The sequence below is a fragment of the Rhodamnia argentea genome, chromosome 10, assembly GCF_020921035.1.
Source record: "Rhodamnia argentea isolate NSW1041297 chromosome 10, ASM2092103v1, whole genome shotgun sequence".
Lineage (NCBI taxonomy): Eukaryota > Viridiplantae > Streptophyta > Magnoliopsida > Myrtales > Myrtaceae > Rhodamnia > Rhodamnia argentea.
The window spans coordinates 16,050,539-16,069,071 of record NC_063159.1 but is presented as its reverse complement, the minus strand read 5'-3'; the positions used below and the strand labels follow the sequence as shown (position 1 = coordinate 16,069,071).

Here is an 18,533-nt window from a genome sequence, read left to right as displayed (position 1 = left end):
AGAGCCCTAACTCTGATCTCTAAACGAGAAAGGTCCTAGAGGTCAAGACAGCATAGGGCAAGCCCCACCAATTTGGTCAATTTTCACAGAATAGAAGCCAACCTAATCTCTATAACTTTAGGACTCGGGAGCCCAGACAGATTCAGACATATGCTTCGAATAATTCTATTAATTCAAAGTTCAGTATACTTCGCCATTAAAAAGAAAAGAAATGCTAAGATGTGACTTGCAGATTAAATTATCTAAATAATTATTAATTAGATTAACATGTCGACTAATTAAATTTGTTTGTCAGCCCAAAACCTCCACGGTTTTCTTTAAATGTTATTTCGAGGGTTATTAACAAAATGACAGATTATCAACCTTGGAAACACTCCTCACTGTCAGGATTTGAATTTGAAAACCCTTGAATTTTTATCTCCTGAATCTCTAGGGTTTCTATCTCAATCTATGCTTCCACCGACAGTGGGTGCCTACAAATTAATTAATTTTTTTTTCGAGGAACTAGTACACAAATATTGATTAATTGAGTATGTTTCCAGCTTAATATTGGCCAAGATCACCGGAATCGAAAAGTAACGCAAGTCTACCTCCACGAAAATTATTTAAAAAGTCTTAAACATATAGTAATTGTGCCAATTCAGTCGTAAACCTTTTTTGTACTGTAAAAAAAAAATCTTTTTGGTCGAAAGTATTGTCAATTCAGTCCTAAACCTTTTGCATTTGTACCAATTTAGTCCATCTAGCCAATTTATGTCGGCCGGCGCCGACGTGATAATTTTTAATAATGTGTTTCTTAATTTTTAATTTTTTTCTTTTTTTTTCTTCCTCCAACTGGTTGCCAAGGCAGCATAAATAAATAAATAAAAAAGGTTTACGACCGTGCACGTTCATCTCATTTTAGACATCTTACAATAATCAGCCGGCTCCTAACTTTGTATGTCGTCACGTTAAATGGTGATATAAAAGTACGTATTATTCACTTATTCGAGAGCTCCGCCCGCCTAACATTTCCCTAATTTTTGTTATATGCTGATTATTAATATCCTCTATTATGATCTTGACTTACTTTTTTTCTGTATAGTAAAAATGGTGTTGACCTACTAACTGGAATATGGAGAAAATGAAGAGAACGGTGATATGCCTTTTGTTCCTCGTCTTGTGCAGCAGAGGAGGAGTTGCCGACATGACAAAAACAACAGTTAGGCGAGGATTATGTTTACAGTCGAAAATGACAAAGCACGTCGGAAAAATTCGATATCCAACGGCATTAGAAATTGATTTAAAGTCGCCATCCAACGGCACATCCATCGACCACACAATGTCGACCCATTTATCAAATTAAATAGAAAGGTTCGAACACGGACACAATTTTCAGTATGAACTTCAAGCAAGTTGCGTGGCGACAAAAGCCGCCGCCGCCGGCCGACGTCTCCCGAGCTCAATCATTCCCTTTCGAAGTTCATTCCTCGAGCCACTTTTCAGCTGGCGATTGAATGTTAATTTGTGTTTTGATCTTGTAATTTAGAATTTCTGCTGTGATTGAATTCATGCATACGAATCTACCGTCATTAACCGAATAATATGGCCGCGATATGTTTTCGCGGAACGATATATTACAAAACTCGACCAGGCAATCATTCATCCTCTGTTCTATCCGGCAACCACATTACTAATTATTCGATCGCCGGATTCATGTACGCAAAGGATGGAGCCCAAATGCAAGATCTTCCACATACAACTAGGCCCCATAAACATTTTGTATAATCAGAATCGCTCCCTTTCGATCCACAAAACGGCTCGCCGTTTCGACTCATCATTTTCTGGATTTTGATTAGAAAAATGAAGGAATGGGCTTGGTGCAAGGAGGAAAGTGTGAACGCGATGGGTTTTGTGACTGGAGGGCACGTAGCCATCCTCATCCATATATTGTTGGAATAGGAATGATGAATCCACACCCACTTGTTTTCTCAAAAAGCAAAAATAAGGGAAAAAAGAAGAAGAAAAAAGTCACTTTTTCTTTTCTTTTTTTGCCAAGTTTTGTATTGCCTAATAACGCGCATGGCAATAATTCAACTCTAGAAATTAACTTTCGAGTAAAAGTTAACTTTTTCTACTTTTGCTTCCGAGCAAAAGGCGAGGGCACGTATGACAACACTTCTGTCGTAAAATTTCTACTCCAAAAGTACTTTTGGAGCGGATATCCGTTTGCTAATGTATCTTCTTAAGTAGAAATTCGTTTGGTAACGTAACTTCATTTTTCTATCTCTGGAGTATTTTTGCTTCAAAAGTTGTTTTGGAGCCACTTGAAGAAGCAAAAAAAAAAAAAAAAAAACTTCTCTTCAGAAGTAGAAAAATCAACTTCTAACCAGAAATTGATTTTTAGGGTAGAAGTGAATTGATTTCTAGAATAAAAGTGTTGCTATGCGCGTCCCGATTTTTCTACTTCCGAAAAGAAGTATTTTTTATTTTTATTTTTTCAAGTGCCTGCAAAATTACTTGTGGAGTAAGAAAATACTCCAAAAGTAAAAAAAAAAAAAAATTGCGTAACCATATAGATTTCTACTCCATAAGTTGCATTACCAAATAAATTTTTATTCTAAAAGCACTTCTGGAGAAAAAAATTCTACTCCAAAAATATTATCATTTTTTAGGATACCACCCCTTTTTTTCTCTTGTCATTAAGCCTTTTCAAGGATTAGAAGAACTTCGAAGAAAAAGAATTATTTTTTTTTTAAGATGAAGTAAAGAACTGTTTTCATCTTAATTAGTTTTGGCTCATAAAACTTTAGCTTTAACCTATTGGGTTTAATGTGATCGATGGGAATTGGACCATTCCAAGTGCAACAATTTGGAATTTCCCTTTCATGTTTGATTCCCATCTCCCTACTTCAACGGAGAGAACATGCTGAAGAACAGATCTCTAACTCCGACACCAACTGGTAAAGATTCAACCGAGTGTTGATACCAATTGGTGAAAAACGGAAGCACGTGAAAATCTCCGAGGCATTATTTTCCAAAGCATATGAAGCCCCCACACTCATTCTGAGGTAATCCATGGTCTTAACCTCAAGAGTTTGCCTTTTTCCCCACCTTAAACACGAAGAGGAAGTTTCTTTGTGCTCCAGCCTCTCTGCAGAAGCGTACTCGTATGGCAACTCTCTCGTCTGCAACGCGTCGGTCGCCGACCAACGACCAGAATTTTCGAAAATGTCGATAGGATAGAGCACTGTGTGAGTCACATGTGCTGAGAAAAGGTGGATCCACACGGACAATGAGGCCACCTCGTTTGGACAAAGACATTGGAGGGGGAGGCGGTGTTGCGTGGAAAGTGCAGTTGGAGATTAGTGGACCACCCCGCAAACCTGAAATCACATTCACCCCATCTAATCTATTGCTGATGTTGAAGCTTCTGGGGGGGCGGTGATGGATTCATTGAAAAGGCAACGGCCCCATCATTGTCTTTCATTTTAGCTGTGCCTGACACCCTCCAGAATCTTGGATCATGAGAGAGACGGAGAGCGAGAGAGCAGAGATTTGCAATGTCTGCCTCCTTTTTTTTCTTCTTATTTTCACACGAACAAGAAAAGACCCTCAAGGAAATATGACAGTAACCCGTCGAAAATAGAGCTCTGACCCTTTGCAAGTTATCCATTCCCATTACCCTTTTGGATCGCTTTTCGATAAGGGCGAGTCGTGTATGGTGTCTTGGGTGTCGTATTCTCATTAAGTCATTAGAACACATAATGTGTGCGGCTTTACGAAGATGTTTATTTCTTTTACTCCATTGATGGGCTTAGTGCAAGCAAAGAAATTTTTGTTTTTAACAACTTGGAGAGAGAAAGATTAGGCGAAGCTAATACAATGGAGGTTGTCAAAGTTTTTGAAGAAAGAAGCAGTGTATGAAAACCACACGTGCGATATAAGTTCAATTTCTCGCATCATCAAGTGCAAGTGCAAGTGATATTCGACCCAAAAAAAAAAGTGCAAGTGGCAGGAACAATATGAAATCAAATATTTACTGTTAGCGTTAGTTGCCTCTCCGCACCCGTTGTCTTCTCTCTCTCTCTCTCTCTCTCTCTCCAGACGATAAGGATTCGCACTAATTTAAGACGAATGCTCAAAATATTATTCCTTAATCGCTCTCCTACTGCAACAGTAGGAGTTCTCACGATTCCCAATTCCATCACCACCTCTCTCTCTCGCCCATCTTCTGCTGCTGCTTCTTCTTCTTCTTCTTCTTATCCTCGTTCTCTTCAAGCTCGCCATCTCCCTCTCTAAATAGTGAACACAGTTTGAAGGTGGATGCAATAGAATCGAGTGGGCTCAGCTCCTGCTTTCTTCCGGCTTGTTGCTCTGTTTCTAGAACCTCCTCTGTATTTCAGCTCATTCATACTTTTCCTTCTCGGTTTGAATCTTTACCTATTTGAGCTTCAAATTTACAAAACTCGTCCTTCGTCTCTGTCTAATCACCATCCTCTTTGCTTAATATTGCTCAAAGCTCCCAACTTTGTTTCTGGGTCTCCTTGGTTATATCTTCTCTCTCTCTCTCTCTCTCTCTCTCTCTCTCTCCGAGGTTTTCTCAAGTTCCAATTTGCTACTCCACCTGTTGCATTCATTCACCAATTACCTGTGGGCTTTCTTCCGCCAATAAACACGGATTCCCACCTTTTTTTCCCTGAGATTCAGAGAATAACTTTTTCTCCTTTTCTTTCCCTTCCTTTATCCTTGTATTACTTTCTGATCTAATTCTTGCATTACTTTGTGTTTTACCTTTTAAAAGAGCGAATATTTGCACGTCCTCAATTTCTGTGGGTGGAAATCGTAGTCATCAGTCGTCCCACCTTCAAAAAACCGTTGCTTCCCTCTCTCTCTCTCTCAGAGTGATGAGAAACAGAGAGATATAATCAGCAGGAGTGTGGCTTTTTCATATTCCTCACTCTAATTGAGACCCCCCTTATTTACTCAGTTGGGGCTGAAAGAGAGATATAATTTTGAGAAAAACAAGGACAAGTATGAATTTTTCCAAGTGGGTTTTGTGTTCGGGGCTGTTGGGTTGTTCCATCTTTGTTGTTGTCGTGGAGGGTCTTGGTGTGAATTGGGGCACAATGGCCACCCACGAGTTGCCCCCGAAGACAGTAGTGCAAATCTTGCAGGACAATGGGATCAAGAAGGTGAAGCTTTTCGACGCCGATCAGTCCACCATGGGCGCCCTCGCAGGGACCAACATCGAGGTCATGGTCGCGATCCCGAACGACCAGCTCGCCGCCATGAGCAACTACGCCAGGGCGAAGCAGTGGGTGCAGCGCAACGTCACCCGGTACAACTTCAATGGAGGAGTTAACGTCAAGTAAGTTTGGTGTACAAACTCTTGTGGTTCTTCCATTGCATAACTTTTGTAAATGTCTTGAGTCAATTTGGTTGATTGAGTGTGGTTTTACTAGATCCAATGAGCTCCTTGGTCTGCCTTTTGAAATTGACCAAAATGTTCGAAACTTAATGGAAGAATATGTTGTTAGCTTAGCTAATGCAATTGTTTACAGGAAAAGAGCCTATTGGACATTTCTTATTGATTGAAGTTGGTAGTAGTTGGGATCTGCTCGTCTGTCGAATTTCTTAATCTGTCTGAAATTACGTGGCAGATAGAGTTGTTTATTTCTTGTGTATCAACTTTGTTAATGCCTAAATCTGATGCGCAATCAATGCTTGTGTTGTCCCAAGGTGTCATTAAAAGAAGAGTCTGCACGACTTAATTCTAAGGGAAGTCCTCGGCGTCGGCATCATCTTCTGGAAATTAGTTCTCTATGTTTAAGTCGTAATTTCTTACTGACTTGCCAATTTTCAGCTTTTACTCTTTCGACGATGTCCGTCCTACGTCGCCAGTTTGATCTTAGTTGCCCCAGTACTATGCAGTCGGACTGAAGATAGAGATGTTGTAGAATGAACCCCCTGTGACATCTTTCTTCCCGTGAACGGATAACTTGTTCACGTAATTGCAGCCTTCTAATAGCGCTGCAACTTAGTTTTAGGAACTCGAAATTTCTTCGCCATGGTTAGCTATGGGGTCAAACACGATTTGAGAACCAAAACAAGCAGGCAACACATTGCTCTAGAAGCTGCGGATTTGTGACTCGCCTCTTGAGAAGTCACTACTATCTGCATCTCATATAAGGAACTTCCATTAGTGATTTGGCAGATGAGATGTGCGCAGTAGACAGTAGCGATCAACAAGCTTGAGCGATATGTCATTAGTAGGTTAGAATCATCCATTGATCTGATTTAACCGCGATACCTTTTCGGGAGCTGCGACAACCGCAGAGCGAAAAGGCCTTTTCTTTTCATTCCATACTCAGTGCCTTGATATGCCCTACACAGGATGGAATTGATTGAAGCAGAAAATTATGATTAGGAAATTGGCCCCTAACAAGAAATAAAGTTATTTCTTCATCTCCTGTGATAACTGTCCTTCTCAAAACTTGCTGAGCGGTCTCACATTATGTGTGGTAGATTGTCCTGTTGCGGTGACATCACAGGGAACAGATTAGGGAACAGATTGTCTGAAAATCTCAGTCGGGTGAGAATGTCTGTCACAATCTAGCAAATGGATGTATTTATGTCTAGTCTATATCTCACTCAGAACTTGCTATTTCACAGAATATGTTCATTGATGAAGTACTTTGTTCTTAACACAGATATGTAGCAGTTGGAAATGAGCCATTCCTCTCATCCTACAACGGCTCATTCCTAAATGTCACCCTCCCAGCTCTTGAGAACGTCCAAAATGCCCTAAATGAGGCAGGGCTTGGGGACACCGTTAAGGCCACCGTACCCGTGAATGCTGATGTGTACAACTCCCCCGACAGCAATCCTGTGCCGTCCGCCGGGAGGTTTAGGACCGACATCAGCGATCTCATGACCCAAATTGTTGAGTTCCTAGCCAAGAACCGCGCGCCCCTCACTGTCAACATTTACCCCTTCTTGAGTCTCTATGATAACGACAACTTCCCCATCGACTACGCCTTCTTCGATGGGGCCACCCCGGTCGTGGACAACGGGATACAGTACACAAATGTGTTCGATGCCAACTTTGACACTTTGGTATCGGCCCTTAAAGCGGCGGGGCACGGGGACATGACCCTCATGGTAGGTGAGGTGGGATGGCCTACAGATGGTGACAAGAATGCCAATATTGCTAATGCAGTTAGATTCTACAATGGGCTTATGCCGAGGCTCGCGGCCAATACTGGGACCCCGCTTCGGCCTGGTTACATTGAAGTATACCTTTTCGGCCTTATTGATGAGGATGCGAAGAGCATCGCCCCGGGAAATTTCGAGCGGCACTGGGGAATATTCCGTTACGACGGGCAGCCCAAGTTCCCATTAGATCTATCTGGCCAGAATCAGAACAAGTTCCCTGCCGCCGCTAAGAATGTGGAGTATCTTCCTCGGCAGTGGTGCATGCTGAAGCCTAATGTGAACGATCTGAGCAAACTTGGGACGAACATAAACTATGCTTGCACCTTTTCAGATTGCACCGCTCTAGGATACGGATCGTCGTGTAACAACTTAGACGTCTATGGCAACGCATCGTACGCGTTCAACATGTACTACCAGGTTCAGAATCAGAACCCTCTCAGCTGCAACTTTGAAGGCTTGGCCACTGTCACGACGCAGAACATATCGCAAGGCACGTGCAGCTTTATCATCCAGATTGCTGATTCCTCTTCAGCGGGGCCTTCTTCGGTTGCTCTAGTGTTATCGACGGTACTTGCGTTCCTTCCCTATAGCCTTTTGTGCTTGTAGATAACTTCCATGTATTATTTCTTGTTCCTCGTTCTTCGATACTCTCTTGTATCCTCATTTTTTTTCCATTGCTGAACATAATAAAGTTACAGAAAGTTCATTTTGACTTGGGATTAACAAGGCGACGATAGTTTGATGACAGGAGTATATGCATACTTTGAATTTGTATAGTTATTTCTGTGCACATATGTTTGACGTGAACTAGGTAGGTCGCAAACTATGTAGATATTCACTCCTTAATCAAGTGAAGCATCATGATTCGCCAGTCACGATGAGCTGAAAATGCCTGAGCTCAATTATGTAAAGGATTTAACAGGGTAAAAAGCAAGGCTTGTTAGGCCTGTGAAATGTCAACTTCCTTGTCATGATGGTACGAATATTGAACCTGCCCCGATGATTTTCGAATGCGATATGTGATTTCATCTGGCAGTATCCCAAACTCGAGGTAGAGAACGACCGACAAGTTAAGATGGATTTGTCTCGAAAACAGTTGGTTTAGATAACTGTGACCATGGTTGGGATCTATGAACTCGAAGCTTCTCTCTAGACACCACCATCCATTCAGTGCTGTCTCGAAATCAAAGTAATCACATTGGAAGAACGTAGCACAGGAGAATAGGAACAGCATCGCCGGACAAATGGAAGCATACCAAGCAGAAAAGGCATCGCCGGGATTTGAAAAGGGATCCAGCCTATGATGTCGGGTTCTGATAATCAATTATCAGAAAAGCTTCACCCACCAGAACAGTGAAACCGGAGTCCTAGCATCATCCTAGAATCCACAAGATGGATATCTTGTCATTTTGAAGGAATACCTCCCACACTGATCGGACTGTACAAGTCCGGCATGGATGAAGAGTCCTAGGAATCTAGTCATTGTGGGATTTACAGCGTCAAAGGGCCAACTTCTGCTAAATCATTCAAAGCGACAGAGAGGCATATCTAGGACAAACATGAGCTTATGGAGCCAATGCCGCCAGTTTAAAAAACCATAACTTTTGTCGATGAACCACTCTCAGGACCGCCTAAAGCAGCTAACAAGCAAGTTGAACAGCCCTCAGTTTCAATCTCACGTTGAACCGAAACCAATTCAGGAAGACTTAGATGACAGCCATGTCGTGACTATGCCGACAGACGGGAACTATAGCTTGACGAGCGGTCATGAACTACATTCATGCCACTATATCGGGGTCGCAAAGCATGGACTCTACACTTTTTTTTTTTGTACCGCGATTGATTCCATCCATCGTATTTCACAAAAAAAGTGCGGACGTAGCGTTTTAAATTGACGGGCTCAGTCAGTTGAGTCTGATCCCATCATCATTGATGTCGGCTTGGTCGTCTCGCAGGAGCTAAGGGCCCATGAAAATTCATAAGCGAGATCCTAGGATGTGTACCTGTGTCGGGCTTCATTTAGCCTGTGATGCTAAAAAAGATTAATTGGACGAGGACCCAAAATGGGAGAAACATCTAGCTTTCCTTTGACGTTCTTATCGGCAAGCCTTAAAACTTTTCCAATGCGCGAATTCGTTTTTGAGTTGCACTTCACCTGTAGTTAGGCATCAGACCGGCGAGCCAGCAAAAATTTCCAATTTCCGAGTATGGCTTCGTGAAAAGAAATTTGCCAAGAAAAACCATTGGGACTGAAAATTTATGCTACGAATATGCCTGTATTTCGCTTTAGAAACCTTAACCGAGCCGAATCGAATCGGGCGAGGTTTGAAGTTTTCGGATGCACCAGGTGTAATGCAATTCAATGGACGCCGTAGCTCGAGAATTTGAGCAATTGTTGCACCATCCTGAAGCATGTAATGATATTTCTAAGTATTCGATAGGCCTCTCGTATCAATATGATCTAAGAGCGGGGATATGCGCTGATTTTGGACGCATTGTACAATATGTATTTAAGGGTTTCTTCTTCTTGTTTTCAACCAAAGATTAATGGTTGCATTAGTCTTGAATGTAGCAATTAAGTGACAATGTAACAACAGCAAAATTACCAAAAAAAAAAAATAAATCATAAACCTATTATAATCGTGTCAATTTGGCACCAAATATATTTTTTTTTTTTGCCAATTCATTCTTAATAATTTTCACGTTTTTCTCATTGAGTTCGTCCAGTCAATTTTGGTAGAAAATCGCTAACGTGGACGCCGATCGTTCTACGTGGCACAATCAGCGCCGACATGGACAAATTTTAATAATATTTTAAGTTTTTACACTTTTTTATTTTTCTTTTCTTTTATTGGCGAGGTTTGATCGGTGACCCTCAGAGACGTGCAGCTAGGGGAAAAAATACAAATACTAAAATATTATTAAAAATATGCTCATCAATGTAGGCCATACCACGTGGGGCAACCGGCGTCCATGTTAACTATTTCTGGCCAAAATTGACTGGACGAACTCCTGGCACAAATGCAAAAGATTTAGCATTGAATTGGTAAAAAAAAAATTATGACTAAATTAACACAATTACAATAAAAGATGAAAAACAACTCTCTACATGATTGTAACCTAAGATTCGAGCACATATGAATAATTGATTGAGGTTTCACACTTCTCTAAGTTTCCATCTTTGGATGCAACCCCTCAATAATGGTGAGCTTCCCCCTTTTCCTTTCTTGTCGTGTATGTGCCCATATCCATTGAATAAGTTGTGAGCTGTAACCCTTACACACCATCTTAACAAAGCTGCTTTATGTGGATTATACTATATGATATGTATTTACAAGACATAATCTTTGATTAATCACCGATTCAAATCCAAGCATGAGTGGTGACAAAGGAAACCGCATCAACAGCATAATTTTCGCCACAAACTTTACAATTGTGGAGGCATATTCAAAAAGAATAAAAGCGTCAATGTAATGCCTCCCGTGATGTGTTAATGCGAAAACCTCAAATAAGGGCATGAACCTAAGCCTTTTTCTGAAAAGAAGGTCTTGAGCAAGCCTTATCTCGTATAAATCTTGAAGTGACCAACTTAGCCTCAAAATAAAGACTCGAACTCACGGTCCGGTGAAATCCTATGCGAGCATGTTCTCTGTCCTTCCCTTTCATCTCTTTTTTGTTCCATAGCCATGTTGATAAAGGGTCTTTGACTCCTAGTGTTGAGTGAGCGTGAAGAAGCATTCGCGTGACCCGGGACAACAAGTGGTGAAGCATTGCATGTGCCTCGTGAGAAAAGCTTTGTTGGGACAGCATTTAGTGGCGAGGATAAGGAACTTACGTCAAGAGCATCATGTCCTACAAAGCATGGAGACGTGACCAGTGCTTTGGTGGTGCATACATTATACAGGTAAGGGCATGGGGACAGGCTGTGCACCCTTAGGGTCCATACCAAAACTGCCTACCTTTTCATTGATTTCCGAAAAATAAGGCCGATCGAGATCGCGGCTTCTTCTCGTCGATTGCTAGATTGATGTCCCTCAATCCCATTTGGTTATGCACTTCTTGTATCTGAGATCGGTTCGCTCATAGTCAACTAGCGGTTTGCGCTGAAACTGAAAGTGTCTAACTAAGGTGGTATCTTGCACTTTGGAGAGAGAAACCATTAAAGGGTGAAAATACCATAAAAAAAAAGTCAAAATTCAAATAAAAGCCTGAAATATCCTCATTTTTTCGAACAAGGGCCCGAAATGGCCATATCGATCTAAAAAAGGGCTTGACCTAGCTGGCGTTTTTTCGTGTTAAACTCCCAAGTCGGATCCACACCATATGCTACTTATTTGAGTATTTTGCCCCTTATAATTTAACGAGGATTTTAAACGGATGCTAAGGGAGAATAGATATGTTATGGAAGTAACCACGCAAAAATAAGTTTGGAGTAAATGTGGCATGGTGCCACCATTATTATTTTATTCTATTTAATTTTATTTGTGGTATCAACTCCAATTCTAAAATATCCAAACTTGAATCAAAGGAAAACACACAAAAAAAAAAAAAAGGGTGATTCCAATGAGAACCCATTGGTTTCTTTGTTTGGGAAAACAAAAATTGTGGGTACCCTTCTAAGATTGCATTATTGAGATCTAAGCCCAAAAAAAAAAAAAAAATTTGATGGGGTTAAATTTTACTAGGGAGGAGTGGGAGTGGCGTAATCGAAATAACCACCAGGATCACCAAAATCACACGACATGTCGGTCCAAACCTGATTCGAGACGATATGGCTCGAAGACTGTTATAAAAAAAAAAAAGTAAGTTGTGAATTTATGAGAATTGGGAAAGTAAAGATGACATCTGCACATTTCTCTCTATGACGATCTATATCCCAGTCCCTCTTTCAGAGTTACTCTGATCATAGTATGTGATTTTCCTTTATTGACGTCTTTATTTCTATTTTTGAGAAGGAAGGAAAAAAAAAAAAAACAAGTGTCCAATTCCAGAAATTATTCGAGTTATTCTGACCATAGAAATTGCATCCGAAGAAGCAAGCTCTCGTAATCCTTTCCATAAGGATGCAATTGAATTAGTCAAGTGTTCAATGTGTTGGTTCCGTTTATTTCGTGAAAAATCAATAATTTGATTTTTTTTTTTTGCCAATTTTAATCATTTTTACCCCTTAGAAAAAACGAGTCAATAAGAATACTTCTATCATCGACAACAATTAATGTTGGAAAAGTTTATATGATAATAAAATTACTTTTTGTAAGCTCATTTCTTAATATATATAGGATAAAAGATTATAAATTTTTTTTTCGAATTATTAATTTTTCATGAAACGAATGTAGTCAAATTAAAGTGACAATATGATGGGTAGGGTAGAAATGAAACCGTAGAACCGAATGGATATTCCAAGCAAATTATTCACGGAGTTAATGTTAAGAATAGGGATTCGAGCTTATCCACGGAGTTAGTCGGCAATTATTTTGACTAATCAAATTACAGAGTGGTCGTCCCACTCGTCTGTGATTTTCCTTGTCGCCATTGACCTCGATAGAGACCTGTACACACGAAATCACATGAATTTTTTCCAAATAATTGGACAAATTATTGGACATGGGACGCAGCTCTCATTCATGTGCTCGCCCCGTCCCTAAAGTCATAGCCCCAACAACTGGAGTGACCAATCCTCGTGAAATTTTAACCGGTTCGTCGTCGTCTAGCTTATTTATTTATTTATTTATTGTTATTTCCATTATTTGTCATTGTCATCGTATATGGTTATTTTATCGCCTTTGTGCGAAATTCCGATAACGAAAACTTTTAATTGGGGAAAATTTGCTTCCCCGTCTCGAGACTTGGTCCGTCCCGTTACGTGTTCTTGCACGAAAATGCAACGTTTTAACGGACGCGCAAAATTGGCGGCCATAGAAACGATCGACGTGCAATGTTTATTTCACATTTTTCTATCACGGCAATTGCGGTTTCTGACGATAAACGTATTGTTCGCGCGATTTTTTTAATCGGCGACGTGCGCACATGCCGCGTTCGTTGGAGGGTGTAATTTACACTCTCTATCGATAGCAAAGCATAGAGACCCCCGCTCTTGATTGAACAGGCGAGGTCCAGGGAAGCCGCCTCAACGTGATTGCAAAGGGGGTAGCACCCTTGGGACGACAAATGACTTTCATGGTTGGAGTCCGTGAAGGCATAGGGATCCCGTTCCCGGTTGAACAGGCGAGATCCAAGGAAGCTGCCCCCGCGTGGTTGCAAGTTTCATAGTTCGAGCCCGTAATCTATTAGTAATATGGATTTGAGCTCATGAACAGCTATTGTTATATATAATCTCTTTGTCTTGTAATTGAGAGTTATGATAGAAAGATGGAGATGTTGATTATAAAAGAACCCTCTCTTGAATGTAGGCTTAGTTTAAGGATGAATCAGGATAAAACTTTGTATCTTAATTTCTCTCTATTTTCTTTACTCTCTAATTCGTTAAGTTTGTGTGCCTAATCTTAACAATGTTCACGTCCCGTTATGTTGTGTTCAGTTGACAAGTGCATCGAGAGCACTTGTTAAACATAATCGATGAAGAAAGATCCGATGCCATTAACTGTGCGGCGACCTCACAAAACCCGAATAGTAAAAGCCGCTATTTTCCCCTCTCACGGGTGCGAACAATCCCAAGTCAAATCATTAAAATTTTTCAAAATTACATGGTGCGACGCAACTTGTTTAACGTTTTCTCCGCCCATGTCTTGTGCGCGCACGGAACTCCGCCGTTGAATGTGTCAAGAGTTTGGTGTTGAATTCTATGTCTGAATGTCTACTTGCTCCCAACCAACTTGGACAGAAAAAACCAGAGATAGAATTTGGACGCGCGTATACGCAAAAGCAAAAAGCAACGTAACATATATACAAGTACGTATTTTCCTATTTATCGTCGAAAGAAATGAAAAATTTCCCGCTCAAATAAAAGAGAAATGTTTTGGAAAGTGGTCCTGCCTCGTCGTCGCATAAGCTGGTGTTGATACGACGTCGATTGTACGATGTGCCACGACGAGCCAAAATGTCAAACGCAGGTCCCGAACTGGTTTGTGCGCGGAGCCCTCCAACGTACCAACGGCAGTAACTCCGAGCCGAACTTGAAATTCGAAATGGGAGTCGGGACAAAAGGGACCGGCGCGACCCCACCACACAGAAGAACTCGTGCAAATACCGAAGCAGCCTCTGGCTCTGGCTCTGGCTCTGGCTCTTGGGACGGAGGAATCAGATGGTAGCGTTCCTATGATACGAGAGAGAGAAGAGAGAGAGAGAGAGAGAGAGAGAGAGAGAGAAGGTACAGGAATCTCTTCCCTTCGAAATAGAACAGGGGTTCGAAAAGTCATTGGTTCAGAAAAGAGAGAGATGATGAGAAAGCTCACGTGCATGCTTCGCTCGCACTACAAACTCCGTCGTCCTCATTTCGAAGAATATAAGATTCTCACTTTACCCCTCTCTCTCTCTCTCTCTCTCTCCCTTGGATACCCATCAATCCATCATTAGACCGGAATTACGCCAAATTATTCTGAAATTTCCGCTAATTACGGGTCATCATCAATCATGGCTTCTCACGAGAGAGGCCTCTCTTTTCCCCCTTTACCACTGGGATTTCTGAACCTTTTCTCTCTAAATTCAAAAGGCTGCATGCTCTGCCTCTCTCAGTCTCTCTGTATGTATTTTTCTCTCCTCACAGTTTTTGAGGGAGCAGAGCGGGATTGGATTGGCGAGAGACGACTGTCGTCCTCTGCCTAAAACGACGAAAGAGAGAGAGAGAGAGAGAGAGAGAGAGCGGCCATGTCTCTTTCAATTCTGCCCTTGTGCCGTGTGTTTCCCACTTCTCAGCTAAACTTTGGGCGCTTTTCTTTTGGGTCCTTGTGGCGTAGGAGATCATGTGTCTGTATCCGCACATCACCACCACCATCATCATCATCAACATCCAGCGACCTTTACAATAATTGCAGCAACGTTTTTCCCTCTTGGAGGAGCTTGATGAGGAAGAAGATGAGAGGCCTTATTAAAAGCGACTCGGCTGTGGAAATTTTGAATGGAATTTGCAGTTGCAGGTGGAGGGAGGAGGGGACTCGTCCAACCTAATTACTGGTCTGTGAGGCAGAGCCAGAGCATTAAAGGTTCTTCGGTTCGCATGTCCAGATTTATTCATTGCTGGGGCACACATTTGACATTTGGTCACAAATTGCCCAACAATCACACACCTTTAATCGATTCCCAGCCTCTTACTCTTACCACACCCAAAACCCAAAAAAGAGAAACCTAGCCAAAGCCAAAGCCTCAACAAATCATCGTTAAAAATTAATAACTAAATGGAGGGTCTTTTGCCACACGAAAGAGGATAACAAATATTTACTATTTTGACGCAGAAGATTTTAGCTAATAATCACCTAATCTAATCTCGAATAAAGAGAGAAACCCTCACCTTCCTGGGGTTTTCACCTTCTTCTCTCGCCAGGAGGAGAGAGAGGGGACATGTTTGAGCTCCTCATCTCCATGACCTTCTTGTGGGAGTTGGAGTGCAAGTAGCTCACAAAGGTGGGGCTCTTGGCCGGACGGTACTCCGGCAGGAGCCGGCCCGACTTGTACCTCACCCCGCACGCGTTGCACAGCGTCTTCGGCCCCATTGGCCCCGCCCTCCACTGCGGCGTCCTCTGCGACAGGCAGTGGGTGCACCTCCTCCCCGCCCCCTGCTGCCCTGCTCCGCCGCCGCCGCTCTCCTCCGACTGGTCTTCTTTGCCCTCCACCGTTTCCTCCTCTGCGTCGCATTGTGCGGGACTACTGGCCATGTCGGCGGTTGTCTTGAGCTGTTCTTGCTCCTGCTTCTTGGGGTGTTCTTGTTCTTGCTTCTTGGGCTGAATGAGCTCGCTGTCGGCCAGCCAGTGGGACTGGTGGAGCAAGAGCGGGTCGGAGGAGTGGTTGGGCCAAGTGGGTATCATGAAGAACGGGTTGTTCTTGGCTTTGGCGGCTGCGATTCGCTTCCTCTTGCTCCTGGCCTTGCCTGTGACCACAATCTTGTGGAGTGCCGACAAGTTGGTCGAGGAAGGCTTGTTGGGCGTCTTGGAGGGAACTGATGCTGAGGAAGGAGGCGGTAGTGCTTGGACTTGGAGGGTGTTTCCCCTGCTGGACAAGCAGTCCTCCACAAAAACTGACAGCCACTCCATGCTAACATCAGCTTCCTGAAAGTTGCATAAATTAGCAGAAATAGTAAGACTAAAGACCCCGTATGATTTTAAAAATGCTGCCTTTTTAAGTGTTGCATCTCTTGCTGCTTGAGAAACGGGGGTACAGAGGACAGAGAAGATGAAACAGAGTAAGCGGGTTTTAGGTCGAGCCCAGGACGGTATGAGTCCATGCATTGTGGCCAAAATGGAAAAGAAAAATCAGTAGATAATCTAGAGAAAGAAAAGATTATGCCGTTCGTTTTTCGCTCTTCTTGGTTCTTGAAAGATAAGACATAAACTGTGGTGCGAAACACAGAGAGACAGAGCAAAATGAGCTGTACTGGCTTCTGAATGGAGAAGAGTTCGTCAAGACTGTTGCTTGCGAAGCCACCGAGCTTCGGCTGCGAGTCTCCGGGAACTGACACATTCCGGCAGAACTCCATGGGCGAGAGAAACAGAGCAAAGGAACGCGAATTTGCTGAGCGAGGGAGAGAAGATAGAGCAGGTAGGAAAAATGAGTCAAGTGCTCTAATGACCTGCTTCAAAGAGAGAGAGAGAGAGAGGGGGGACCCTTTATAATCTTTGATGACCTCGATATCTGTCGGCAGATAGATAATGTCAAAGAAAAATAATCTCATTAACATTCATATGTGAGCTATGAAATACCTGTCTACCATACACCCTTCATTTTATTTGCATGTTGGATTCTATGGCTACTTTCCTTGGTCTCTTTAAATTTTATCCACTCCTCATCTTATTTCATACGCCTCGTTATTTAACATTAAGTGCTTTAATCCAACGCACAATGCTTATGGAAAAAAGATTTTGCTAGCATAATCGTTTTTTTGAGCGATCGTGAGAATAACATCATGTTGTGAATCATAAATTACCGAAAGAGTGAACCCCATAGTTATTTATCATTCATTTTTTAGGCTCGCAATATATTGTCAATTTCACAATAGATGAAAAATTGTGACGGAAACATATTCCTATTTGAAAATCAAGGGCACTCCCTCCGGTTATTGCTGCTCAAATTGGAGCATACGTATTCTATTACACTAAAGTTGCATCCCCCATCCATACACATGATCACATTCTTGTTGCATGAGTGAGATACATGGACGTACGATTTTGATTTTAGGTAACAATAGTAATAATTTCGAAAATAATAGAAGAGAGACTTTTTCAGGGCAGCTGTGCCAGTGTCCATCACTAGGGGGCCACGAGGCTTGAGCATGCCCCAAGAGCAACAGGGCATCTTCATTGCTTCTTCTCTCTCTCTCTTTCACTAATCTATAAAGCAAAAGGGCCAAAATAAAAATAAAAAAAATGATAAAAAAATTCCATTTACTTTAAAAAAAAAGTTAATGCGAAAATAAAGAAAGACTTTACGACCAGGACCTAACCGACCAGTGTCTGAGCAGTGAGAGTAAGAAATGACCTGCAAGATTCTTGAAGTTCTCAAAAAAAAAAAAACAGAGTGCTTCGAATAGTATTTGGCAAATACCCTGCAACCGTAGTAAATGCCGAGCCAGACTCGGCGTGTCACGAGTTGGAGGTTTTAGGGCCGAGTACGGAGGGACTGATCAACCCCCATCATAAATTCCACTGACTGAGATGAGAATCGCTCTTTGCATGATCACAATCACCACATCGTCCAGTTCAAAATGCGCATACAGTATTGCAATTTGCATCTGTAAGCAAAGCTAAGCTCTGTGTTGTTTTCATTGCTCAGGAGCCTTCGGCACTGTCCAGGCATACCCAACAAAAAAAAAAAAAAAAACAGTGACCACCACTGCATCCGACTAACTCTTCCGCTGTCCATCGATTTGGACGGACGGGACGAGAAAAACGCGAGCTTTCGAGATCTGTTATCAATAGATTTTCACCGGCGAAACTCCGCGGTGGTGGAGAAAAAGAGGTGTCGGTCTGCTAATCCGGAGAGGGGACATAACACATGCGAGGCCAGGTTTCGGAGGGTCGACTTGATTGGAATTGGGGTCAGGAGGGAGGGGATACATGTGTTGTTGCAGGTGCATGTAATTCGATGAACTGAATTGGATTGGATTGGATGTGAAATGGTACTTCCTTTTTCCAACGTTGGATCCATTTTTCCTTTGAGGGAAACCATTC

At 42.1% G+C, this 18,533-nt stretch overlaps 2 protein-coding genes and 2 long non-coding RNA genes across 4 annotated transcripts; 1 reads left to right on the top strand and 3 right to left on the bottom strand.

The window, feature by feature from the left end:
* Positions 1–3,826: 3,826 nt before the first annotated feature.
* LOC125312595 lies at positions 3,827–4,348 on the bottom strand. Its single transcript, XR_007196642.1, has 2 exons — positions 4,194–4,348; positions 3,827–4,080 (listed from the first exon to the last, which is right to left on the bottom strand). It is a non-coding gene; the product is annotated as an uncharacterized LOC125312595 (long non-coding RNA).
* Positions 4,237–7,965, top strand: LOC115730348 (glucan endo-1,3-beta-glucosidase 8). The gene is made up of 3 exons (XM_048271020.1): positions 4,237–4,576; positions 4,885–5,350; positions 6,693–7,965. Exons 2-3 carry the CDS (start codon positions 5,016–5,018, stop codon positions 7,801–7,803), a joined length of 1,446 nt encoding a protein of 481 aa, XP_048126977.1. The 5' UTR covers positions 4,237–4,576; positions 4,885–5,015; the 3' UTR covers positions 7,804–7,965.
* On the bottom strand, positions 4,373–4,721 carry LOC125312591. The gene is made up of 2 exons (XR_007196637.1): positions 4,602–4,721; positions 4,373–4,569 (listed from the first exon to the last, which is right to left on the bottom strand). It is a non-coding gene; the product is annotated as an uncharacterized LOC125312591 (long non-coding RNA).
* A 7,545-nt stretch (positions 7,966–15,510) lies between the features above and the next one.
* Positions 15,511–16,980, bottom strand: LOC115730472 (GATA transcription factor 12-like). The gene is made up of 2 exons (XM_030661092.2): positions 16,742–16,980; positions 15,511–16,415 (listed from the first exon to the last, which is right to left on the bottom strand). The coding sequence occupies exons 1-2, from the start codon at positions 16,841–16,843 to the stop codon at positions 15,675–15,677; spliced, it is 843 nt and encodes a 280-aa protein (XP_030516952.1). The 5' UTR covers positions 16,844–16,980; the 3' UTR covers positions 15,511–15,674.
* Positions 16,981–18,533: the final 1,553 nt, after the last annotated feature.

What these genes read in the sequence shown, in the direction of transcription:
- LOC115730348 (XM_048271020.1), top strand. Translation starts at nt 5,016, where the DNA reads ATGAATTTTTCCAAGTGGGTTTTGTGTTCGGGGCTGTTGGGTTGTTCC. An exon ending in AATGGAGGAGTTAACGTCAA is followed by an intron (nt 5,351 to 6,692) that starts GTAAGTTTGGTG and finishes TTCTTAACACAG; the next exon opens with ATATGTAGCAGTTGGAAATG.
- LOC115730472 (XM_030661092.2), bottom strand. Translation starts at nt 16,843, where the DNA reads ATGGAGTTCTGCCGGAATGTGTCAGTTCCCGGAGACTCGCAGCCGAAG. An exon ending in TCTTCTCCATTCAGAAGCCA is followed by an intron (nt 16,416 to 16,741) that starts GTACAGCTCATT and finishes TGCAACTTTCAG; the next exon opens with GAAGCTGATGTTAGCATGGA.